Here is a 26,854-nt window from a genome sequence, read left to right as displayed (position 1 = left end):
TTTTTACATTGATTTTCATCATGGATTTATTGATCATCTGGAATATTTAAATCAACCAATACACTCTTGTCCCATCAGTGCCAACTAGTAAAACGTTTGCTGCATTTTAAGGAATTTTTTTAAGGCAGGAATGGATGGGAGTGGGTTGGAGGTGATAGGTCAGGGAGGAGGGTGGGGGAAGGTAGCAAAGACTACAATGGGTGAATGGGGGTGGGGATGAAGGTGATAGGTCAGAGAGGAGGGTGGAGTGGATAGGTGGAAAGGAAGATAGGGAGGTCTATCAAGTCATGGGGACAGTGCTGAGCTGGAAGGTTGGAGCTGGGGTGAGGTGGGGGAAGGGGAAAATGAGGAAACTGGTGAAGTCCACATTGATGTCCTGGGGTGAAGTGTTCCGAGGCGGAAGATGAGGTGTTCTTCCTCCAGGCATTGGATGGCGAGGGAGCGGCGGTGAAGGAGGCCCAGGACTTCCATGTCCTCGGCTGAGTGGGAGGGGGAGTTGAAATGTTGGTCCACAAGGCAGTGTGGTTGATTGATGCGTGTGTCCCAGAGATGTTCCCTAAAGCGCGCTGCTAGGAGCCAAATGCTGGCAAATGGGACTAGATTAGGTTAGGATATCTGGTCAGCATGGACAAGTTGGACCGAAGGGTCTGTTTCCAGGCTGTACATCTCTATGACTCTATAACTTGACAATAACGACAGGAATATTCATTTTAATGTTGATTTGTTTTTCTTAAAACTGGGACTGGATTGAGAGTCATCTAATTTGGATCAGTTGGATTTCAGGAATCCATTTGTGAAGTTGAGCCATGAGGTGGCCAAATAGTAGCTAGAAGATTGAGGGATGCCGTTTGAGAGTTGAATATGAGATGTGGTTTAAAGTGCAGCTTTAGTGGGGGATGAGTTATTTCAATAACATTGTGAGTTGTCAATGAGGTATGCAAGTGGAGATAATACAACAGGATGGAATTTTTGGCAGGAGATGAATAAGACTCTGTTTCCTGATGATCAATTGGAAAGCATATGTTTTACTCACACTTTGACGAAACATAGTGATGGGCAATAATGCTGGCCTAGCCCTGCGTTGCCCACATCCCATGAATGAATAAAAACTACAAAAGCAATCTGATAAAAGAAAGATAGTTGTAGAATGGAGGGTTCAACAGGGAAGGTAAATAAGAATCCTTAAAAAAAAATCATGCTTCAGTATTTATGGAAGAAATTGGCAGGAAAGTCAGCTTTATATTAATGTCAATGAACTTTTAATGAAATCGTGGAAATATGCATCTCAAGTGTGTGATTTATGAGAATGTGATTTTGCCAGCAGCAATGAAAAGCTATCAATCAATCAGAAGTCACCTAAAATAATGAGTCATTGATACTTATCAAGCATCGGGGAAACCCTTGTCCATAATAAATGTCACCAAGTTTGATAAACCAGCTGTGAGCTAGATACTTGTGTAGAAAATGTTAACAGAATAAGACACGATTTACCAGTGTACTTTCTGAGATGCTTGGGGTAGAATTTGTTTTGATTTGTAAATCTCCAACACCACCAGAGCTGGCCTATTTTCTCTTAAACTGGTTTGTTTTCTATATTTCACTATATTGTGTATGTGTCATGATGCTTTCTCTTGATCCTTAACAACATTTCCTATTTGGTTAGCGAATAAAGAAATTTTAACACCATGCAGCAATGTGGGAGTAAATAGACTAAAACAAAACTTTCAGATATTTGGGATAATCAAAATTTCCAAGTCTAATTTGTAAAAAAAAGTTTGACTTTTTCATTCAATATAGAAGATCAATTTCAATTATAGGAAACAAGTGACCTCCTAAATAATATTTTGACAATACTGGTACATACAAATGCCTTTAGTGCAGATGCTAAAATGATTTAAAAAGTTGGAAGGCCTCCTAATGATTTTCTTTGAATTCAGTTCATGAAAATGCTAAAAGAATCAAGGCTAACTCATTTGTACGCTTATTGTAGCATTTGTCTTCCAATATTAACACACCTGGCCCTCTTTTACATTTTAATATCCATTTCTTTAATAAACACATTTTGAAAATCTTCACCTTTTGCTTTGAACACTTGAAAAATTCACAGGTGGGTTTTGTTAAGATCTTTCCCCCCTCATTAGCTTAGTCTGCCTTAAATGTGCAGCATTCTATATAAAAAAAAGCTGAGGTTTAATGCCAAGGATTACAGCTGTCTTGCTCAATGCATTAACAATTCCAGATTGGCACACAGAAAACACAATTCCAGTACTCCAAGTCATGCTGGGATGGTGCTTTTACATCACTATAGAATATATCAACTATTTATGATCAATAAAGTAGAAGCCTGGCTAGGAATAATAGACTTAATCTGAAACATCTTGCTATGACTAACTTTGTACTTTAATGACTATAGAATGATGTGGGGAAAAAACAACATTTTGAAGTCAGTCAATACTTACCGGGTTCTCCATTCCTGCCTCTTCTACCTCGCTTTCCTGGAGGACCTATAACGAGATGACAGAATCAAATTTAGTTGTTGCTCAGTAATGTATATGCTCATTGTTAACAGGAAATAAGAAAGAAAGCAATCCTTAAGCATTGTTTCTTATTGGTGTTTTTTTTAAAATGACATTGTGGAGGACATTAGCATGGAGGATAAACACACAATACTCTTTAATCTTTGGTGTAACCCGCCATAGTTAATGAAATTCCACAGTTCCTGAAAGGAAAATATTGATTTTTAATTGCTCAAAAATGTTGGTATATTTAATAACTACTTTCTAGTCGAGTCTTTCCTGAAGAGAATGCTATCAATATGGAGGGAAATCAGACAAATTTGATGAACCATTGGATGAATGATATTATAACAGATAAATGGAAAAGAAGTCGATAATTTAGTTAAGACAAAGGTTGACAAAGTGTCAGGATCCAAATAACTAAATTGTAGGATCCTTGGGAAAATTAGGAAAAGAAATGCATGTGTCTAGAAATTATATTTCAGAGATCAGTGATAGAAAACTGGGAACTGGAACGTGACTAATGAAACACATTTCTTTAAATTGGTGGGAACACCATCACTTCAAGTTTCCCTCCCAGCCACTTACTATCCTGACTTGGAAATATATTGCCATTCCTTCAGAGTGACTGGGTCAAAATGTTGAAATTCCCTCCCTAAGGGCATTGGGCTCTATCTACAGCTTATGGACTGCAGCAGTTCAAGAAGATAGCTCACCACCACCACTTTCTCATGGGAAACTAGGGACAGGAAACAAATACTGCCCAGCCAGAGACACCCACATCCCAAGAATGAATAAGTGGGGAAAAAAAGAAAGACTGATCTAACCTAGATGATTGCAGAAGTTATCTTGATTTGTGGCAATGAGGATTTGGAGTTTGTTATTCACCATGAAATCACCACATGTTCACATAAAGATAGAATAATACCAGCCTGCATGGATTTCAATAAGGAGGACAATATTTGGCAAACTACAGACAATTATTTGTTGATGTAAGAGATATTTCTTTCAGTGCAAAGACGTCTAGGTAGCAATGCAATTTTACTGTCACTACGCAGTCAGAACATGTAGCTTTTCCATGAAATATGCATGAACAGCATGCTCATAAAAAATTTCTATTACACACAAACTACACAATAGATATCTAAAGGAGTGTTTCCTTAATTGTACCACAGATTACTAAAATTCCATATAAAATGATGATGATTTACATTCTAAGTTTATTGAAGATGTGGTTTATAGTAATGGAAGCTTTTTTTTATATTTCATTCTTGGTTTCTGGCTAATTATTTTTCTGGTACTGTCACTAATCACCATTTCCATGGTTTTCCTGAATACTTTCTTTTATCGTGGCTTTCCCTGTCAATGTTGTTCTAAGTGTTAAATATATTTGATTGTTTGAAATTTGGACTGATCACCTTATTCAGCTCTGGAATTCTGATGCATTTTCTTTATTTTTCTTCAGTGGACACTGTTACGTCCTTTCCCCTCCTTTTTAAACATTCTCCTTTACTGAGCTACGATTCGACCAGTTGCTGCCTTCCATTTAATCTGGGCCAGGTCAGTTTTTATCTCAATGTAAACTGCTGGGTTTCCACTTATCTTACATTTTCCTTTCCACTATTCTGTTTTAACAGTGAACTGGATTGTGAACTGAGAGCTTGGTACCAACTGGCAAGCAATATTTTTTTATTCTGGATGGGAATAAAATACAGGCACTTAACTGGGAAATTCTCGAGAATTAAACCAAGTCGGTGGACATCTGTCAGTGGTAAGGCTGAGGGGTTGTGGTCTATATTCTAGTCTATCTTGGTGTGACTCTTCGTCAGAACTGATCATACTAGATCCAAAACATTAACTCGGTTTCTCTCTTGCAGATACTGCTGAACCTGCTGACTTTTTCCAACATTCTCAGTGTTTGTTCCAAATTTCCAGCGTCCACAATACTTTGCTTTTATTCTGGTCTACCTTGGTGTGAACTGAACCTCCCAGTACAGGTTTTTACTGTTGTCTGTACTATGATCATATGGAGATAATTTTAACTCGAAAAATACGGCTTTGCAGTTGGCAGACTCTGAACCCCGCTAATTAATAGTTGGCGTATTATTTTATATGACAGTCATGGTAGAGTTATGGGCTGTTGGGATAGTATTTGTACCATCACATTCATTCACTGCTAGTGTTGAATTCTGGCATTTATATCTCCAAACAAGAAAAATGGCCATGACATGAATCCGCTTTACCTCTGTGTAATACCTGATGGTGAGAGATAGTACTTTGGAGCACATATCTTCATTATATTTTCCAGAATGAAGGATTAAAGTTTAACACCATCTGTTGCTCTAGAATCACCCCACTAAAATTAAAATTTCCTTCTACCACTGAATTAGAGTTAAATGACTTAAATGTTACATGACTATTACTACTTGAACATTGCTGGTCAATGTGGGAAAAGTAACACCTGATATCACTCTTTACCACATGAACACATCTGCTCGCATTTAATTGAGTTCTTCTGGTGTCTGGTGGAAGATTGGTACAAAAATGGGCAGCACTCCAACAGTACAGTTTCCCATTAGTTTTCCATCCCCACCCCTGAAAAACTGATGTAATTTGCTTGGAAAATTGTGTCTACTGAACAATGAACCATAGCCAAATTTTCTAAGGGCAGCTCCCAGTCAATATCTGGAACACATTGACTAAATTGAATATTCTGATATTGAGATTTTAGTTCTGCTAGTCATTCAAAATTGCACCGATTAGGTGGCAAGGGACAATTAACAAATACCATATTAATTCTGTCTCCTGGAAAATACTTCCTTTGGCTGATGCCAGGTCAACATTGACAGCCATCCTGCAGAAGTGACAGGGAAGGTCTTTTGCATATGTGTGTGCATGTGCCAGCAAGCAATTTTAATCTAGTTGCAAAACATGTGTTTGACAGTCTTAAATCATACTAAAGAGTAGGAGACAACCTTTGACATCATTGATTTAGTGTTGCTGGTAATCAGACAAATTCCTATTGAGAAGGCAAATTAATTCACTTGAAAAAGGTGTGTAATTCGGATGTGTGCCAGATTGACAGCAAGTAAAGAAAGGTCAAAAATTTATGGTCAGAATGTCCATAAAAGTCTCTATTTTAAGCTGGGACACAACAATATTTTAATGATGTTCAAAGCTATGGTGTTCAATGCAAAAAAACAAGCCATTAAGATTTGCTCAACAATTGGGAATGAAGGTCTGTACAGACTTAACACATCAGGTTTAACAGTTACAGAGCTAAAATTTATGGGCCACACGAGAAGACCAATTCAGAGGCAAGTTAAACTTCAGTATTCATCAACTAGAATTCAAATCATTAAAACCAAATCTCCAGAATCCCTAGATCACTTTGCAGGATGATGCGGAAAAAAGGAACTCTTTTTGATTAGTCAGATGAGGAGCTAGCAACTGGAATTGTCAAGTTACTGATTGCATCCACCCCATGCAAATTGTCCTGAAAAATTTGCTAAACAAACTAAAGCCTATAACATTGAAGAGGTATTGAAGGAAACATGCAAGTATGAACCTTAAAGTCTAACAATATTTGTAAGCCCTAAGTGCAAATTAAATTGTTGACACATTCAATGAAATCAACAGACATCTGGAAAATATAGCATTCTGCATGTACCAAGAAAATGCCTAGCAGAAAGGGCTTTTGGCAGAGGCAGCGAAATAGAAAAACCAGTGATGCAGCTACAAAGAGCCACACCCAAACCAAACTAACAGCATACCCTATATAAGGTGTATGTTGAAGCTACAATAAAGACCATTTGGTATTCATGAAGTGGTTTAAGAAAACCAGAGGATGACTATGTACACAACAATACAAGATGTGAACACATCTGCTACGCTGTCCATTTGTAGGAAACATCAATGTCACCAAGCCTGAAAAGGTGTTTGCGAAACAAAAACAAATGATTCGTTATTCAAACACTGGTGACATTTGTCATTGGCTAAGATTGACAATGGGACAGGAGCCAAAAAAACTGCTTCAGACTTTTAAGAAACACATAACCACAGATATGGGAATTCATGAACAGACCTACAACCATAAACCTTGAGTACAGAATGATTCACCCATTCCATGTGTACGTTCAACGGTGCTTGAGTGTATGTACAATCAATCCGCCTGGACAACGTAGATGTTGTTAGACCAGCAATCACAAGCATATCAGTAAACCATACTTTAATGAGGTAAAAACAAGGACTGCAGATGCTGGAAACCAGATTCTAGATTAGAGTGGTGCTGGAAAAGCACAGCAGTTCAGGCAGCATCCGAGGAGCAGGAAGATCGACGTTTCGGGCAAAAGCCCTTCATCAGGAATTCCTGATGAAGGGCTTTTGCCCGAAACGTTGATTTTCCTGCTCCTCGGATGCTGCCTGAACTGCTGTGCTTTTCCAGCACCACTCTAATCCATACTTTAATGAGTCAAAATCCATGAAATTAGTCAGATATCAGAGACACAACAGAAGCTACAGCAAATGATTCAAGAAACACTGGAAGAACTGAATATGAAAGAAGAACTGCAAACTTAATTTTATCCTGAAATAATGGGGCTAAAATCTCCTGTAACTGTCATCAGTAAAGGCTGACCAATCATCTTAAGAGTAAATCCAAACTTGAGCTTCCCTTCTCAAAGTGTTTATGTGATATCTCTGGTTAGCTCACAAAGATGAACTAAGAATTGAAAGAAGTAAAAAGGAAGTAAGAGGGAGGAACTACAGGCTGTGCAGCTGAAACAGCTACAGAAACATCAGTCTGAGCTAGGCAAAAAAAGACAAAAATGGCAAAACCCAGTGCAGTTGCAAAGCGCATATAAAGATTTGCAAATTACTCACGAGACAGATATTTCAGAAATAAATGCAAGGAATGATGCTCCAGAGAAAGAACTCAAGCAGGATGTAGAGGTAACCAGGCAACCAGACGAAATCGCTGAGGAATGAGATCAGCCAATAGATATTCTGGAGCACACCCTGGCTGTTGTTCTTCAGGACAAACAAATTCTGGAACAACAACTGCACTCCATGAAAGAAAAACTTGAATAGCTCCTGACAATGTCACCATCACAAGATCAAACATCAGCAAATTACCTATATACTGTAGATACTCAAAGGCTGACTTGTTATTGTATATATTGAACTTTTTATAAAAGAAGGGGATATTACCTGGATGCCTTGCCTTGAAGAGAGTTTACTTTTCAGGTTCTGAGTTCTGTGCATACAACGTTGTATAAATCTACCTGCCAGTAAGTCTGTTGGGGGATGTGCAAACTGCACACATGGAAATCAGTTGTCTGTTATGAAGTTTGCTTTATAACTTAATATGAGTTTTACTGCTTTAAATAAACTAACCCACATTCAATCTTCGTCAAGCAACTGGTTATACAACAATTGGAGAAGCAGCCAACTGGGGAGGCTGTCATCAGGGGTCTCACTATCCCCTTCCTGGCAGTTAATGAATGCTAAAAGGGCCTCACTTTCCAGATTCAAGTCCTAATTCATAAGGTATCAATTTTCCAACACTTACACTCTTCTCCATACTATTTATCGCAAATACGGCATGTTTTCTGGTTCTCCAAGGTGGAAAGAAATTGCCCTCACATCTTTTTGTGGGCAGAATTCAGCTCATGCTGTTTATTTTGTGCCTGAAAAATGAGGGGAAATGGCTAATAATTCTAAGTATTGGAAGGCATCATGACCATCCTATTGATACCCAAAATGTCCCTGATTCCAGATTCATACAGATTCACCAAAGTGCAGCACACCCACGAGAAACCAGCACAGTACTGGAATACTTTGCGAACCAAGCTCTTTTATTGGCTGCAAGACCCTGGTGCAAAACTGAAGTACTAATAGGTTGAGCAGTTCTTAAAACGGGGCACTCAAAAAAAAAAATACTGCGGATGATGGAAATCTGAAACAAAAACAGAAAGCTGTAGAAATTCAGTAGGTCTGGCAGCCTCTGTGGAAAGAGAAACAGAGTTTCAAATTCAGTATGATGCTTCTATGGAACTTCGATGAAGACTTATACTCAACTTTAACTCTGTTTCTCTTTCCACAGAGACTGCCAGACATGCTGAATTTCTACAGCTCTTTCTGTTTTCATTTCTTAAAATGGTGCTCCTGGTACCTCATAAATATTGTCGTTTGTAGCCTTCCCACCCTTCCTTTGCTTTAATTTTCCCATCCCTTGGACCAACCTGTGGGCCAGCCTGCTGTCATATCTGGCGAGAATTTGTTAGGCCCCCAAATTGCAAGCTTCATTAGGATGCCTGTTCCTTCAGTTGAAGCTTGTTATTCCTGTTCTAACAAGGCCAGATGTTAAAACTGGCTCCGAGGCAGTTTAATGGATTATGGATCACAGTCTCCACCACCGGTGCTTTGACAGAGAAAAAGCAAAGTACAATATTTGCCACAGAAAATTACTGAGCACTGTGTCTTAGTTGAATGCTAGCCAAATTCATCTCTGCACCCATTTTAAGCAGGTTGATGAAATGTTAATAACATCCAGATGTTTAAAATTGCCTGCCCTTCCCAGGGCAAATTCTGAATGGAAAATCCATGGCCTCTCTCCTGCGTTCCACCCACGAGTTAAATTGCTTGCTATTTGCTGAATTACTGGTTGGTAGGTTAAAGGTGTGGTTCCAGAATACCTTTAGAATGTGTGAAGGACTGCTAAGCATGTATCAGTACATAACCAAAAACGTGACTCCGGAGTAAGGCCGGTGTACTGATCACACTGCAACAGTTAGTTTGACTTCAATCCAATGGAAAGCCAAGCTGAACCAATTTCTAACTGTTCAAAAGGTAGTTGTAAATTTCTGTAATTTTCAATTTGAGAAAGAACCTTTCGAGTGCATGTTAGTCCCAGCCTTTATTAAATGAAATAGAAGTATATCTTGGAAGAATATTCAAGGTTTGGATATTCAAGGTGTGTCCCAGGCCACATTCCGAAGCGATGACCACGTTAACACTATTGTCTGAAGCATGAAAACCCCAGTGGGGATCAACATGACTGTCATAACAGCCTCAGTTTGCGGAATGGGTGCATCAGAATTGTTTTTGGACGGCATTTCAACTCCGAAAGATGCAGTAAAAATGGATGATCACAACAGACTGCTGGTTTGTTCCCTTGCTTATAAATGGGCATTTTCACAGCCTCTAATTTTTCTTGTTAAAATTTGTCAGTATAGATGCCACATATCATTCTTTTTTCCAGGAGCTGCTCCTATTCCAATAGGATCAAAACATCCCATAATTAAACATTTCAAAATGCAAGAGTTACACTTCATCGTCTTTTTACTTTCAAGTTTAAAAGCCGTCATCTGTTGGAATCGTGCAAACATGCTATTCCAATAAGGTAATTACAGGGTGCAGGTGCTTCATGACTGCTGGCCTGTAAAAGAATATTATTACCTTTGTTAATCACAGGATTTACCTGATAAAGCTGACAGCTAAACATCTCTCCATACAAAGAACGCACTGTTAAGCTGGTGGTAAGGAAGATGTCTTTTCAACACTGCACAAATCCATTTGTATTATATATCTCACATGCCATCCATTCTTTTAGATATAAATTCTAGTGTCAAAAGCCATGGACCACTACAACTAAGCCAACTTGCACTTTTTAAAAATAAATCATTATAAACGTTTCTACTGATCCTCGGAAACCTTTCCAGCAAACGTTGGAAAGTAGCCCTTTCACAGCATTGCAACGGGTGGAGAAACTTGTCACTGCTGATACGAGGAGGATTTCATTTTCATTCATTGTGCTACTAAATTAACTGTATCGGAGGTAGGTTTAGAACAAAAAACATGTATTTGATAGCAAAAAGGATGAACATGACAGCTTTTGAAAATAAAAAGGTCAGTAACTGATTTACCAGAAGTAAGAATTTTCATGTGGCTGTGTTTCTCTGCAGTCAAGCATTAGCCCCCAAGCAAAATGACACTGGGTTGCAAACTTATTCGTCTTTTATTGTGAGTTTTGCTAATTCCTTGTTAAATTGGTAGACCATCTGAAGGAAGACACTAGTTCAGTTGTGTTCAAAAAGGAATGAAGAATCTGGTAATAATCAAACCCTTTGGAGGTCAGATTAGTCAATCCTTGCTGTGGGAATGTTTTTGATGGAACTAGGTGAGGTACGCAACTAAGTTTCAGTGAATCGGAGCTCTCCAGAATTGTCTGGTTTTAAAGGGACCTTTCCCGGGGTTCCACAGACAGGGAAGTTGCTCATTGGAATTTTCAATGTGAGCAGAATTAGTAATGGATCACACATCTTAGAAACTACAGGAGAGTTCATAGAATCCCTACAGTATGGAAAGGGGCCGTTTGACTCATCAAATCTGCACCAACCTTCCAAAGATCATCCCACCCAAAGGTCCAAAAGGATAGAAAGTTAAAGAAAACACATAAATGGAACAGTGACTGAATTGTTCATCAGGAGCAGATAGTTGAACATTAAAGCCAATGAAGTAGAGATTATTGGTTGTGTTAATACTGTCAGTTTAACAATCGAGTTCACAATCTTTAGTTTTGCAGATTAGCTGAAATTCAGTTGTTCTGATTCCAATCCACTGTGATAAATTTCAGGATTCAGCATAACGGAGTGTCCTTTTGTTGTTTTATTAACTTTTGTCTGATTTGCAGCACTTGGAGTGAGAGTGTGCCATCCCTTACTTGCAACACAGGGGTGACCGGGGATAGTACTTTGGCTGTGATCTTCATCCCACACTCATGCCCAAACCCACATGAGAGTACATGAGAGCATTCTGTTCCATTAGCCCACTCTAATGGGAGTTGATTACTAAAACAAATACTCCTTCACATTGTAGCCGGTCAAGTAGTGTTAACAGCCAATACTTTCTTCACTTCTTCAAATGTGGTTGACCCTCTGCAGACCACTCACAAAGCGATTCCAGTTATGTGTTGGCTAAGTCAGGGATGAACTTTGGAATAGTATACACCAATTCCTATGAAAGCTCTCAGTTCATTGTTCTCTGGCCACTTTGCTTTCAAAATCCTCTTAGCCATGTCCTGCATTGGGTGGATACTTCCACCAGCCATTCGGTGACTCAGGTATGAAGCAGCTGACAACACAAAACTATTTAAACTTGATGCCTGACTCTTTAAGTTGTCCTAGGACTTGGTTCAACCTGACATTGTGCTTTGACCAACTTGACAAGAAACAACACACTTCTTTCATCCTATTAGTACCTGATCTGGGATACTTTGGAAAACTGCAGGACCAGTACACAATCCAAACAGTAATCCTTTGTACTGACACAACCTTGTGTATATGAATGTAAGCAATTCCTTGCTCTTGTCAGTTAGTTCGAATTGTAAATATACATTTGACAAATCTGTCTTATTGAACATCTTTCGTCAGCTAAATTAGAAAAATATTCATTAACAAGTGGGGAAGTATCATTTTCAATCAATTTATTTATTGTTTGTTTATTATCTCCACAAATCCGAACAGATCTGATTACTTTTAGAACTACCACAATGGGTGCAGCCCATTCGCTGTTCACCTTCTCAATTGCTCCTGCCTTTTGGCTTTAGCTAGTTCTCTTATTGCTTCTAATGCTGCACAAGGTACTAACCCAGCCTTGAAAATTGAAGGCTGTATGTTGTCCTTTATCCAGACTTCAGCTGTGAGATGTCTAATTTTACCATTTGATCTTCCCTGTCAAAGATCACTTCGCTGCTCGTTTAGCATTTTTTACTTGACAGATGTATGCTTAATAATACTAACTACAAGTCAGTTGACCCTGTTTAATTGTATCTTTCAGCCAGTTTCTTCCCAATAGAGGAATTTTGTTCCTTCTTTCAGTTCCAATAGCGAGTAATACGATGCATCACCAAATCCACACGAACACAAACTTGATCAAACATTAAAATACTAGAAAAACTGTTTGATTTTTACTGAGTTAATGTAAGGGAATGTGACTTAGGCACAGCTTTACTCTCCTTCTAAAATAACAAACACTGCTATAGCTCTATCTATGCTGAAAGTCTGTTGTAAGTCTCAACATTTGATTGTTGGCAGTGGAATGAAATCTGAAATCTTACTCTTCTCATCCTCCATGATCTGTTCTTCTTGCACACTGAGTAAAACTCTTAAAGTTCCTGCTCAGCAACATCAACTTCTGCTTCCATACATATTATATTTGCATTTGAGGATTTCCATACTGCTGAACTAGCTTTCGACCTTCCACAACCTTGACCTGGAGCCTGATTGCCGCTTGGAGCATTGCTGTTTTGCTGCTCCTGCATGCTGTCTGGGCCTGACCCCGTTTCCCACTGCCATAGTACTTTGACCTAAAAAGGAAAGCATTTAGATGGATGGTTGTTACCATGGTTGCAGTAACATCCGAATTTCTGACTGAGCCGGTGAACTTGCTTACAATCTGCAAACACCTCTTTCTACCAACTCCATCACTGTGGCCTCAATGAGACCTTCTCCCTCTAGCTTATTTTGTAAGATTTGGACTGGATTTAGTTTTTTTTAAGCTTCCTCTACATGGCTTCAAGATAGTATCACTGTGAGTTAACAAATGAACCAAATAAAGTGCTAAGGTTTCTGAGGATGCCCCAGGCCCCTCCCAAATATAGCTCCTACCTTCAGCACTAACGTTATTCTTTGGTAATATGACTCCAATACTGCTGTATTTGTCTGTTACTTTGTCTTCCGGACAATTTATATTTCAGACTGCTTTTGGTCTTTACAATTTTACTTCTTCTTAGCCAAGTTTCTATCTAATGCATTTAGTTGTATGAGAAAGGACTTCATTACAATGAAGGGTTTCAATGCACACAGTATAACCAAATGGAGTTAATGTAAACACTAATTTCTTCATTTTATATCAGGAACATTCAGGACTTTGTTAGGAAATAATCCGATTGTTCTGATGCACAAATCTTTAAACTTGTCAGTCAGCTTCCTGCTTTGTTGCACGTGCCTGTGTGCGTGTTGGAAAATGCACACGTACAAATCTGGGCATAATACACACACCAGATGTCAGTAAAGCGTTGGCACCTGCAATGAACAGGTTAAATAAGTAAAACCAGTTGTTTCAGTGTTGTTTCCATTTCCTTTTGCCCTGAACTTCCCTTTTTTACATAGTTACCATCGTAATTCTATTTCCTCATGCCCTTAGGGCTGAACCAGTTGATCTCAAACATCCTTCCTCTCCACCACCTGTACACTGACACAAATACCCTATGGCACTGCTTGCATACATTTTTTCAGATCTGACTGTTTCCTCAGCTCACTCTGGGGTAAATGTAATTCACACCACTATGCTGTAATCCCAAACTTCTTTAACTTGGAAGACAAGAATTGGGTTGAGCAATCTTAATGTTTTTGTTTTCATTGCCACCCACTGGTGTTTACCTTGAGTCTGTGCCAGTGAAACAATTATGTTAAATATTTAGTTTAGCTGGACCACCAGTATATTGGTTGGATCCTGCAAAATGTAACAATAATTTGTTTAATGTTTAAGCAGATGCCAGTATTGGTAAATATTGCACAGGAGCCCAAATACGTTACCAAGTCATTCTAGCCATTACAATTATGCATCAAAAAGCAAGAGTTGGTAGTGCACCTGAGAGCCTTCTTTGTTGAGACAATGGGAAATAGCTCCCTGCAGACATTCAAACCTGTCAAAACGCACAGGATAGGAGGAGGGCTGACTCAAAGCAGGAGTTTGGAGGTAATTGTCCTCTACCAGCTGGGAACTTTGTAATGCCACTCCAAAAGGGGATTTTGGAAGAATTGGGGCAGGATTTAATCCAGGTGATGGGGGAGGAGTGGGGAGATCTCACCTGCTGACTGGAGAGCTGGCATCACCTCCTCCAGGGAGGGCTCATCATCTTCGTGTAAGTCAGACACTTCGGTGGCCAGCCTTCCCTGCAATCACAGAGCACAGGACAGAAATCCCTCCTCACCAACCCCTACTCTGAGAGATACTGGCTCTTCACTGCCATCATAGCACCTGGTGGAATGGTGGCAGCTGCCTGCAATATTCCCAAAGACCCCAGAATCAGAGAGAGACCCACAGACCGGTGAGCTTCTGGGGAGTGGATGAATGGCTGCAAAGGGTAAGGGCCTGGGAAACTCTTAACCAGTGTATAACTCTCCTCTTTGCTCTTCCTAACGTCAGGCCTGTCAATCAGACACTGAGTGCCTTCCAATGAGGACCCCATCTCCTTGTACATTGAGAATCAGCAAGAGATCTTCGTGGACTCCTTGCATGGCTACTGCCCAACCCATTGTTGATGGAGTTCCTCTCGTAGTGGATTGAGGCCCTTAAGTGGATATTTATTGCTCCGCTTAAGGGTCTCAGTCGATGTTGGTGTGGGATGGTGTCATTACATTTGGCTGTTGAGAAATAAACATCTTTTCCTTTCTTGTTTAAACTTGATTGACTTGTGGGCAATGTGGAGAATTGCAGCATTGAAAGGGTTAAAACCCTTCTCCTTTTAAAATGTCCCTGTCCCAGTAAGTCGAGAGGTGAAGGAGAAAAGGGAAACTATCCTACCATTGCTCCACTGTCCGGACAAACTGACTCAGCCTTGGCAAGATGTTAGCTAAAGAGTGCGATTTGTGTTGAAGCATCTCTTCCCAACATTTAGTTTGAGGAAATTTCCACTCGCCTAGTGTTAGCTGTTCAATAAGTAACTTGACAAATCAGGGGAACAGGCAGGGTCAGAGAATGGTGGCGAATCAGAGCTGGCGGCCATCAATCAAAGTATCGTGACTGACATTGTATCCAAGCCAGCTCACTCTCTTACAGGCCAAGGCCTAAACTACTTATGTGGCGTCACGGTGGCTCAGAAGTTAGCATTGCTGCCTCACAGTGCCAAGGAACCTGTGTTTGATTCCACCCTTGGCTGACTGTCTATTTCTTATTTGGGAATGGCACGGTGGCTCAGTGGTTAGCACTGCTGCCTCACAGCACTACGGCCTCACAGCACTACGGACCTGAGTTTGATTCTAGCCTCGGGTGACTGTGTGGAGATTGCACATTCTCCCTGTGTCTGCATGGCTTTCCTCTGGCTGCTCCATATTTTCTCTCACAGACTAAAGATGTGCAGGTTAGGTGAATTGGCCATGCTAAACTACCCATAGTGTTCAGGGATGTGTAAGTTAGGTGCATTAGTGCATTCAGTAAATGTAGAGTAATAGGGGAATGGGTCTGGGTGGGATACTCTTCAGAGAGTCAGTGTGGACTTGTTGGGCCAAAGGGCCTGTTTTCATACTGTAGGGATTCCATGATTCTAAAGTTACCAGAGGGCCTTTTTTTCATCTATTAACGTGTTTTTTCTCAGCAACAAACCCAAACAAGCAGACAAAAGACATCCAGAAACCCTAGCACTCTCCCCTACATCAAAGACATCTTGGAAATGATTGCCAGACTACTCAAACCATTTGACATCATGCTCGCGCACAAACCCACCAACACACTAAAACACCAGCTAATGAACCTGAAAGACCCTATATAGACAACAAGCAAAGCTAACATCATTTATAAAATACCGTGCAAGAACTGTAATAAACACTACAGTGGACAAGTAGGCAGAGAACTAGCCACCAGGATACATGAACATCAACTAGCAACAAAAACGGCATGATCCTCTTTCACTAGTATCCTTACATAGAGATAAGGAAGGATACTACTTCGACTGGGACAACACCTCCATCCTAGGACAAGCCAAAGAGAGACACAATTGAGAATTCCTAGAAGTATGGTATTCCAACTGGAACTCTATCAAAAAACATATCGAGTTAGACCCCATCTATCACCCACTGAGAAAAAGAACAAGAAATGGCATCAACAACCCAAAGAAACTTAAACTTATAAGTAGAAAGCAGGAATCATCAACAGTGCTTCACCTGGAGGCCCACTGAAGATGTTACCTAGTAGGGTGATGAAACGACTGGAAATGAACCTTCCAGCTCAGCGAGCAAACCTCAACGTGAGCGACAAATCTTCTCAAAACTCACCAAGATTCCTAAGTACAAATTCATGGAGGGAAAACAAAGAAGTCCAGCAATAAATTAGAAAAAGAGAGAAATAAGAGTTCAGAGTAACAGTCCATCCAACCCAGACCTCACTAAGCTTCACCTTGAGGCAGGGAGAGCAGGCTTCGGGTCTGCACACCAGCTTTCACCCCGGATATCACCGATGCTGCCCAGTGATGGGACGTAAAAGAAAAAAAAGAATGAGAAAAAAAGGAAAGAAACGATGGCGTGGACGAGCTCCAGCTTTGGAGTCCTACTCTACCGCCATCTTGGCAACTCAACATAGAGTTGGAAAAGGGAAGAACATCACCTTCCTTATACTGATATGTTCTGTATCAGCTGACAGCTAATTGTTCTCAGAGTTAGAAATACAGAACCTTTGAATGCTCAAACAAATCAATTCTTGAGTTGTCTGAGAGCATTTGATGCTCATTGACGTTTTAAATTTAAGAGTTGAGTTGTTATGAAGAAGAAAAAAGAGCTGAGCTTTGCCCTTAATTTGTTTTGCATGTAAATTAATAATTTGGAAAACATCGGTGTCTTACTAGTGGGGGTTAATAGATGAAAATGTAACCCAAATGATTTGGTGATGGCAAATAAAGTGTTCCGTTGTGTGTAATTGCGCTTTTGAATATAAGTGGGCAGAAAGAAAAATAAATGGAAAGAAAGGTAAAAAGAGGTTGGACCTATTTCAGCAATCAATTGAATTGGTGGTTGGGTTTCTACAATTTAAAAAAAAAGAATAGAGCCCTTTTCTACTTTAGAGTTGGGTCCTATATAGTGAAAAGGTCCAAAAGGGAAAGATGAAAACTGATGTTTGGACTAAACTACAGATTTACAACAAAACCTTTGTAAATCTCTGAAAGTCTTGCTGCGGAATTTGACATATGTATATTGGTGTGTATGACACAAATCGTACAGAATGAACTGCTTGCCATTAATGGAAACTGACCAAATTTCAATCTATAGATTCCAGACACAAGTGTCTACCTTATAAAATTCCATTTTGTATAACTTATTTAAAACCATTTTTGAATGAGAAAGGGTAATTTGCTTATGATCCTGATTTATATGAATAACATCCATTTGCTTTTTAATTCTGGAGCCAACTAATCTGTTGTTTAACTCAACACGCTTAATATTGCATGTTATTTCTAGGATGTTAGTTTGATAACAGTTATATCAGGTCTGTCAAAACATCTTATTTGAAGATTTTATAACTGGATGCAACTACCAGTAGATAATTGATCTGTCGAAGACAACAAGTGTCTGAACAAACAGTTAGATTCAATTTGACAGATTATCACAAAATTGCAAATCTAATCAAAGAACTACATTTATTTCAAATGTGTTCAAAGTGTTTGTTCCAACAGATATTGCTATGAGAAAAGTTAGAAAACCAGTGTATAATTAATCTTGCCTGTTTTCATGCACTGCTCATTATTATTCCTTGCAGAGCCTATTTACTGCTAAATTCACTAGTAATCTAAATGCCATAAATTTCTGCTAATCATTTTTCCTCTAGCAGCACACTGTTCCTATGAGCTGCAGATAGTTTCCAACTATAATGTTCATTTTATACTTCCAGTTGGTAACATGCTGCTCTAAAATAATTCATTCCTCAGTACAGCCACTCTTTCTGAAATGTTGTACTCATTAAGATGAAGGATTTAATATGACTGGTAGTGGATGGAACATTTCCCCACATTTTAAAAGCAGTGTTAGTACCTAACATTTTCAAGGCAAATGATACAGAGCCACATCAGAGGCAAACAACTCCTTCATTAAATCGAAGTGCTGCAGATATTCAAGATGCTCTTTCCAGCCTTGTTTTCCAAGCAAGTTAGTATTGTTGTTTAAGTAAATATGAAAGCTAAATTCCCATCCTGGTCTCACACCACTGTGACTTTGATTTACATCATCATCTCTACAGTTTGGAAACAGGCCATTCAGCCCAACGAGTCCACACTGACTCTCTGAAGAGCATCTCACCCAGATTCATCTCCCCTACCCTTTCCCTGCACTTCCCACAGCTAATGCACAGACAGCCACCTGAGGGTGGAATCAAACCTGGGTCCTTGGCGCTGTGCGGTGGCCATGCTAACCATTAAGCCACCATGTCACCACTAGGTAAAATTCCTGGAACTTCCTTCCTAACAGAACAGTGGCTGTCCCTACATCCCAAGGACTGCAATAGTTCATGAAGACAGCTGTCCATCAATTTTGAGATTTGAAAACAAACATAAGTGCAGGCACTCACATACGTGAAGAATCTCACTCATACGGACACAGACGTAGTCCAGTGTAATCTGCTCTATAAGTGGATGCATCGCTTTAAAACTAATTCATGATCCTAGAGTAATTGTAAAACGACTGCATTATAGGTTTATTTGCAAACAACCCATTATATGCCTAATAGTCAGTGGATTTGGCATTTTGTTTCACTGACAATATAACAAAGGAACAGATGGCAGTAGAATTCAAGCCAATAATTTTAACTCAATGCAGATATATATTGTTCAATTCTCCTTTTCTGAAAATGATTTTATTTATTTATTGGCTTCCACTTTAACTTCTTTATAATCTAATAGGATGCTTATCCTGGTTATCCTTGAAGTTAAAAGATATATGGATCACAACATTCTCCTCATAATGTGCTGCAACAGTGCATGAACAGTTTGTGAAGGTGACCTGAAATGTTCACACTGAGCTATTGGTAAGCCTAGCTCAACAGGTGGAGTTCAACCAAGGCTGAAGACATAGCAACATTGATAGACCATTCAGGTTTCCACATCAAACTGCAGAAAGATCTTGCAACACAGCAATTTCTGTTTCTAACCATGTGCACAGCTTCAGTATAGAACTGTACAACCTGAAACACATGATTTTGGAACTTACTATAATGAGTGGGGAGAAGGGTCAACCTGTAGGAACCAAAGAGAGTCCTTCAAAGCTAACTTCTTATCTTTGACTTTGTCCCATTTTTCTGGAGAAATGAGCAGATGTTTTTCTTTGTCAGCTGCGGAGTAATTGTCATCAATCTTGCTCCAGGTTCACAAGATTCTTGGTTCAAATCTCACATCAGCATTGAGTACAAAAAGCAAGGTTGACACCCCACTGATAGTACAGGATGACCTCGGGCTGCTGACTTTTGGAGGAAGCATTAAACTTAGGCCATGTTCCCCTCTCAAATGGATATAAATGATCCCATGGTACTACTTTGAAGACACGTAAACCAGCCTTCCATCCACTGACTCCATCTATACATCCTGCTGCCTCAGGAAAACAACCAACATCATCAATGACCCCTTCCACCCTGAATAAAGTCTCTTCCACCCTCTTTCGTCAGGCAGAAGATAAACAAGTTTGAATACACGTATGAAGACATTCAAGAACAGTTTCTTCCCTGCTAAATATCAGACTTTTGAACTGACCTCTCAAAGGTTAATGATGATCTCTCTCTCTCTGTACTCTGTTCTGCTACCTGATGCACTTTGTGTGGTACAATCTGCCTGTACAGGATGCAACACACACATTTCACCGTACATTTCACCGTATCTTGGTACGTATAACATCAATAAATCAAACTCAAATGAGTAGGAGAGTTATTATAGATATTCTGATCAATGTTTATCCCTGAATCAAAATTTCCAAACAGTTAATCTGGTCATCATCAAATTTCTCTTTGTGTAAATTTACTGTGTGCGAGTAAGGTGTTACATTTCCAACAGTACACTGTGACCATGGTTCAACAATGCTTAGTTTGTTGCAAAATGATTTGAGATACTGATAATTTTGAAAAAAAAAATGCCAATGCAAGCCATTTATTTTTGCTTTTAATTTGATGACTATTCTAATTTGACATTATTTGCAGAATTCCCATCAAACCCTTTTTCAAATAATTTACAATGATGATGATTCTCCTTTCAGGCAAGTGAAAGAACATTTCAATGATTTGTAGAAAGATGTTGCATTCTTCCTAAATTCTCCCCCTATTTACTGCCATTGTTCCTGTTAAAGGTTTTTTTAAATAAAGTTCTGCAAACTTTCACAGTGATCCTGAATTACTGGTAATGTCGAGAAAAAAATATATTCTAATCACTTCTGTCCTTTAATTAAAGCCACTTCCCAGTAGCTTTTCACATTGACAGAATCCTAGTTGCATGCAGATTTCATGGGAGAAATTTGAACAAATTGTATTTCCTTACGTACAACAAAGATAAACTTGTAAATTAGGTTTACATTTAAAAAGATCATGGCTGATCCATTTGTAGCATCATCTCCATATTCCAACCTATCCTGAATGACCTTTGACTCTTGTTAGTCAAAAAAGCGAGATGATGGTCTACTGGTTTTATCACTGCACTATTATTCCAGAGATACAATCTTCTGGGGATCTAGGGTCAAATCCTGACAGATGGTGGAATTTGATTTCAATAAAAATTGAGGCAGCATGGTGGCTCAGTGGTTAGCACTGCTGGATTCAATTCCTGTCTTGGGCGACTGTCTGTATGGAGTTTGCACATTCTCCCTGTATCCGCGTGGGTTTCCTCTGGGTGCTCTGGTTTCCTTCCACAATCCAAAGATGTGCAGGTTAGGTGAATTAGCCATGCTAAATTGCCCATAGTGTTCAGGGATGTGTAGGTTAAGTGCTATAGTCAGGAGCAATGTAGAGTAGTCGGGTCCGGGAATGGGTCTGGGTGAGTTACTGTTCGGAGTGTCGGTGTGGACTTGTTGGGCCAAATAGCCTGTGTCCACACTGTCGGGATTCTATTGTAAAAATCTGGAATTACAAGTTTAATGATAACCAATTTCAATTGTTACTAAAAAGTCATCTGGTTGTCCAATATCCTTTACAGAAGGAAGCAACTGTCCTTAACTGGCCTACGCGTGATTCGAGTGCAGAAAGAGGACATTTGGTCCATTGAGTATGCATTAATCTTTCAAACAGCATCCTACAAGACCAATCGCCCCCAGCCTGTCCACATAATCCCACATTTACCATTACTAGTCCACCTAACATGCACATCTTTGGACTATGGGAGGAAACTGGAGTAGACATGGGGAGAATGTGCAAAGTCCACACAGACTGTTGCCTGAGGCTGGTATTGTACCCAGGACCCTGGTTCTGTGAGACAGCATGCTCACCACTGAGCTACCGTGCTACCAATGTAGTTGATTGTTAACTGCCCTCGGGAGCAATTAGGGATGGCCAACAAATTCAGCCACATCTCTTGAATGAATAAAGCAAGAATCTATTCACATCTTCCTTAAAAATATTTCATGACCCTACCTACCCAGACTCAAGGACAAAGAATTCTAAAGTCTCTCAACACTCGAAGAGAAGCAAATTCTCATCACTGCCATTTTAAATCAGTAATCTATTACTGTGCTGCCTTGTTCCAGTCCCTCCCACAAACGTCCTTTCAGCATCGACCCAATAAAGTCTTCTTAGGATCTTGTGTATTTCAATAAGGTCAGCTCATTAAAGACCAATGAGTACAGGATCAACATATCACCCTTTTTCTTCATAAGATAATTTCCTCATGTTAAGACTCAGTCAAGTGAACTTTGGCTGTCCCTTCTTCTGATCCAGATGTAAGATTCCTTAAGTAAAGGAGACCAAAATTATACACAGTACTCCGGATGTAGTGTCATCAACACCTTGTACAACTGCAACAAGACATCTCCACTTTTAGATTCCATTCCCCATGTAATTAGTGATACAGCAAGTGATTAGGAAGGCATATAGAAGGTATCTGTGTAATAACTTTGTTATTCATGTGACAGGTCACCCAGATCCCTCTGTACTCACCACTTAAATAATATGCTGCTTCTCCATTCTTCCTGCCAACATGGACAAGTCCACATTTTCCTACATTAAAATATACATGCTATTGTTTCTCCCCCACTCACTTAATCTGTGTGTATTCCTTAGCAGACTCCTTACATCTCCTTCACAACCTTCTTCCATATGCTAGATGGAAAAGTAAGGGAAAAAAAACCCAGGAAAAAGGAAAACAATGGCAGGGTAGGTAGAGACCTTGGATTGGGTTTCAAATGAAAGTTCGGAGTTGACAGTTTTGAGATCTTGACATTGCATGGACTTCCAGAAAAAAACCCAACAAACCAGGACAAGAACACAATGGTTAAGGTGATGACCAGAATTACTAAAGAAGCAAGGATGACGAACAACCACGTAGCGGATATATGATAATGTGCATATGTGAGTACAGGGGGCTAGTAGAAACTAGGAGAGGATGGAAATCTTTTTAATATGGGGGACGATGTAGCTGTAGCTTTGTTCGCTGCTACCTGTGGATTGTCAAGACAGAAACATCAAGGAGGAGAGCACAAGGGAGGTTCTGCCTCTTTACACAAAGACAAAAAATGAAGTAATTCTGTAAAGTTTCGGCCTCTTTCTTCAATTACAGTATACTCGAAATTTAAAAATAAGCAGCTAGAAACTAGAAATTATGCTCAAAGCTACAAATTGTGATTGCTACTTTGTTATATGAGTGCACATTGTGTGAGGGAGGGATGTTGCAATAAAACAAAATTGACAGGGCACAAGTTAAAATTGACCTTTTGCTTTAAAGCTGAGTCGTCCACCTCTAACAGAGAGACTTTGTGAACAGTTATCAACAATCCCCATGGAGGGATTAATGTTTGGACTCCTTATGTCCAAATTTAGATAGGGAGTAAAGGGTTTTCCATTTCATTAGGAGTAGATAAACCTGCATCTACTTGAATTTTATCATTGCTTCGGTTCACTTATCCACTTATTGTTGAATGATTATTTGGCAGCTTTCAGACTATGTTTCCGTTTAATAAATTATTTATTTCAATTGGCTTCCAAAGTTGAGGAAAATCACATTTTTTTCATGCAATGTAACCATTTTCTGAAATAGTGAGGAGGGTTCTCACATCTATCACACTGATATTGCTGTGCTTTGCCTTCTGCAGTGTTGTAGGACAGCCCTCAGCAAGTTCATCAGGTATTTTTATAAAATCCCTGCAGTGTGGAAACAGGCCATTTGGCCCAACAAGTCCGTACAGACCTTCCGAAGAGTAACTCACACAGACCCATTCCCCTACCCTATTACTTGACATTTCCCTTGACTACTTCACCTAATCTACATATCCCTGAACACTATGGGCAATTCAGCATGGTCAATTCACCTAACCTGCACATCTTTGGACTGTGAGAGGAAATCCACACAGACACAGGGAGAATATGCAAACTCCACACAGACATTTGCCTGAGGCTGGAACCAAACCCTCGTCCCTGGTGCTGTGAGGCAGCCATGCAAACCACTGAGCTACCGTGCAGACCAGCCTTTAAACAATCTTCTGGTCCCAACATGGAGCTCAACAATTTGAAACCTTAATCTATAACCCCTGCAGCCACTACTTCTAACAAGGTCTTTCTCATTATTTTACTTTTGGACTGCAAATTTTCTTTATTCTGTCATTCACTTCTCCTGAGCACCTATTTTATGTTTCTTTACTTGTCTCATTTCCATTGTTTGGGCTCTGCTTCACCATCCCTTTTGTTATCTAATGTCTCCCTTCTTCCACCTTATCGAAAACCTCCCCTTGTTCCCCCACACCTATTGCATTTTTGACTTTTTCTAGTTCTGACCAAAGGTCACAACCTGAAAAAAGTTAACTCTGGCCATATTCTTCCAGCTGCCACATCATTACAGATCAGCATACACCCCAGGATCATGTCAGGATACCAACACCACTAACCCCAGACCTCACCACCACCACCATGCCTGACTGCCAACACCACGAATAGTCCATAAAGACCATAGGGGAGCTCCCTTGTTACAGACGTGACTGGTGGTGGTTTAACTTAACCGTCATCACAGCTCAGGCAAGGGGAGAGGTTGAAAAGGAGAATCCTTTATGGTGACCTCAGTCAGTGCAGGAATCAAACCCATGCTGTTATCATCTGACTGCATTGCAAACTAACCATGCAGTCAACTGAGCTAACAGAACTCTTCTAAAAAGGCATCCCAACAAAACTCCCTGGATCCTGGCAAGCTCTTTATTGGAAAAGCTATACTGGTTCTTACTCAGGAAGCATGGACAGTGTCAGAAGGCTGCAGAGTGGCACGTTGAAGAGCAGGATGGTGGTGAATGTGCAAAGCAGCCAGAATCATTTAAGGGGCTGGGTGTTGAGCTGCTGACGCATCCCTGCATTTCTGTCACCACAACCAAATTAACAGACAACGTTTTCAGGGCCTCAGCAGTTCCATCAGCTAACACTGGTGATCGGACAGCACTCGTTACTGCTCCAATGTTTGTCTCCTACAATAACAACTGGGGTTCTATGTGTATCACAGGACACCAATTTGCATTTTGGAAAAGAGTTTTCTGCCTAAAATAGGCAGCTATTTTTGCTGCTGAGCCATATGATGTGCCAGTGGCTGATTATCACCACTGCTAATATAACAAGACTAGCAACCCCTTCTTATACCTGATAAAACTGACCGCTAGAGTAGAGATTGATTTTTTTTTTAAAAAGCCAACATGTGCAGCTTTCTCTGGTGCTTAGTATTCATGTCCCATTGTGTTACACTGCACTCCATATAATTTTTAATAGGCAGAGTGCAAAGCTGTACAATCATAAGCCTAACTAACACTGTTTTATTGACAGAACGAGGTGTAGGGGCCAAGTTCTATTATGTAGGGCTATTATCAGACTTGAAACGGGTAGAATAGAGGATGAAGTAAATGAGGAAGTAATGATTAGATGCTGCAAGTTTGAGTTTTAAAAGCCTGAAGTTTGTATGAGGCAGGAAATACTGAGGGAGGTAAGTTGGTGCCCATTAGGATGTAGCTTTCCTTTCAACTTTTGTTATGAGTCTCCAAGGCATTCTTTTGCCAGTTGATAAAGTTTTTGCTTTCCTGAATGGGTGATTGTTGAGCTCAAGTAGCGCAAATGCTTAAACCTAATCAGAGTTTTAAATTACTTCTCTCAGTACTCACTTAAATTTTATTCTTTTATTGTCAACTTGTCACGAATAACCACTGAGGTTCTCCTTAATGGTGACTCTGTGAGGGTTACAGAATTCTGGTTTTCCTTACAGCTCTTCATAAATCCATGATTCTCGAACTTTTAGACTATAGCTGTGGCACTTGGTAAGCTCAATGTTATAATAGAGTATGTGCCTCAGATTCACTCTTTGAAAATTTTATGGCTTCTATGGCAATAATTGAAAGTTTTGTGACAGAAACACAGATTGCATTGTTACGGGACTATTATAGGTTAAATATGTTGGTTGCTTTAAAACAGAGTGTTGGAAAATAACCCAAGTAATTAAGGAAGAGTCATTGGATCACATGCCGTGTGAAGTACAAAGACAGGACAGATTTCAATTCTGCACTTGGATCAAGTTCATGTTTATTCACAATCTAGTTAGTAAGTGTCAAGAGAAGAATCATCTTTGAACAAATTAAATACTGGAGGTAGTGGAATAATTAGCCCAATTTGTCAGAAAATATTTGTTAAACTGGTTCCAAATTTAGAATTCTGAGTCTATTGTGGTGGAATTTATCACCATAGCTACAATCTTCTTCCATGTTGTTCTTGGTGGTAAAGGAAGATCATTTCTGCCCAATATTTATTTCCCAAGTTTTGAATACTTGTGATTTCTAATTGATTTTATACGTCTAAACAACACTTAAAAATACAAGATTTGCTTTTTAATCTTTAAGTTACAGTTTATTATTTGTTTAATATGCATGGCATTGCCGGTTCTGACATGGAGGCTGGTTTGGCTGACTTTAATTACTTTGGCAATAACTGGAGCATGTCCATTTCTCAGGTACTAAGGCTCTACAACATTTAAACGGGGGACTTCTCCACAGCGCAGCGATGTTTATAAATCCAGAATAGTGTCAGAAGGAAGAGATATAGCCTTTGTTTGAATTTTTCTGCACGGGCCCTAAAATGCTGACAATTAGTGGGGTCCAAAAAAAAAAAGAAAATACAGATATTGAGTTTAGCACCAGGTTCAGGTTTTGTTGGAATTGTGGCAGAATCTGTAAAGTCTCTACTGAACATGAAGTAGGTCTGAGACTATCTTCTTCCCACCCATAATCTTCAGTTTGTTTCTTCATAGTTTATACACTCGAGTGGTACAGCTGCCCTAGAATACCTCTCTCTTTGTGGACTCACTAGGCTCAATCAGGAAGAAGCCTTATGTGAAGTGCTGTAAGGAAGAGTAGGAACAACGGTGTTTTTGGGTTTAG

General features: G+C 39.6%; 1 protein-coding gene across 12 annotated transcripts in view; it reads right to left on the bottom strand.

Annotated features, from left to right (window-relative positions):
• LOC122552211 (collagen alpha-1(XXV) chain) overlaps positions 1-26,854 on the bottom strand; it is a 647,058-nt gene that overhangs the window by 299,085 nt on the left and 321,119 nt on the right. For all 12 annotated transcript variants that reach the window (XM_043694864.1, XM_043694871.1, XM_043694887.1 and 9 more), the window contains exon 3: positions 2,460-2,504. In XM_043694864.1, coding sequence (XP_043550799.1) covers positions 2,460-2,504 — 45 coding nt within the window. The remainder of the gene's footprint in view (positions 1-2,459; positions 2,505-26,854) is intronic.

This window comes from Chiloscyllium plagiosum, chromosome 1 (genome assembly GCF_004010195.1).
Source record: "Chiloscyllium plagiosum isolate BGI_BamShark_2017 chromosome 1, ASM401019v2, whole genome shotgun sequence".
In the NCBI taxonomy this organism is placed as follows: Eukaryota; Metazoa; Chordata; class Chondrichthyes; order Orectolobiformes; family Hemiscylliidae; genus Chiloscyllium; species Chiloscyllium plagiosum.
This window is presented reverse-complemented; position numbering and strand designations above follow the sequence as displayed.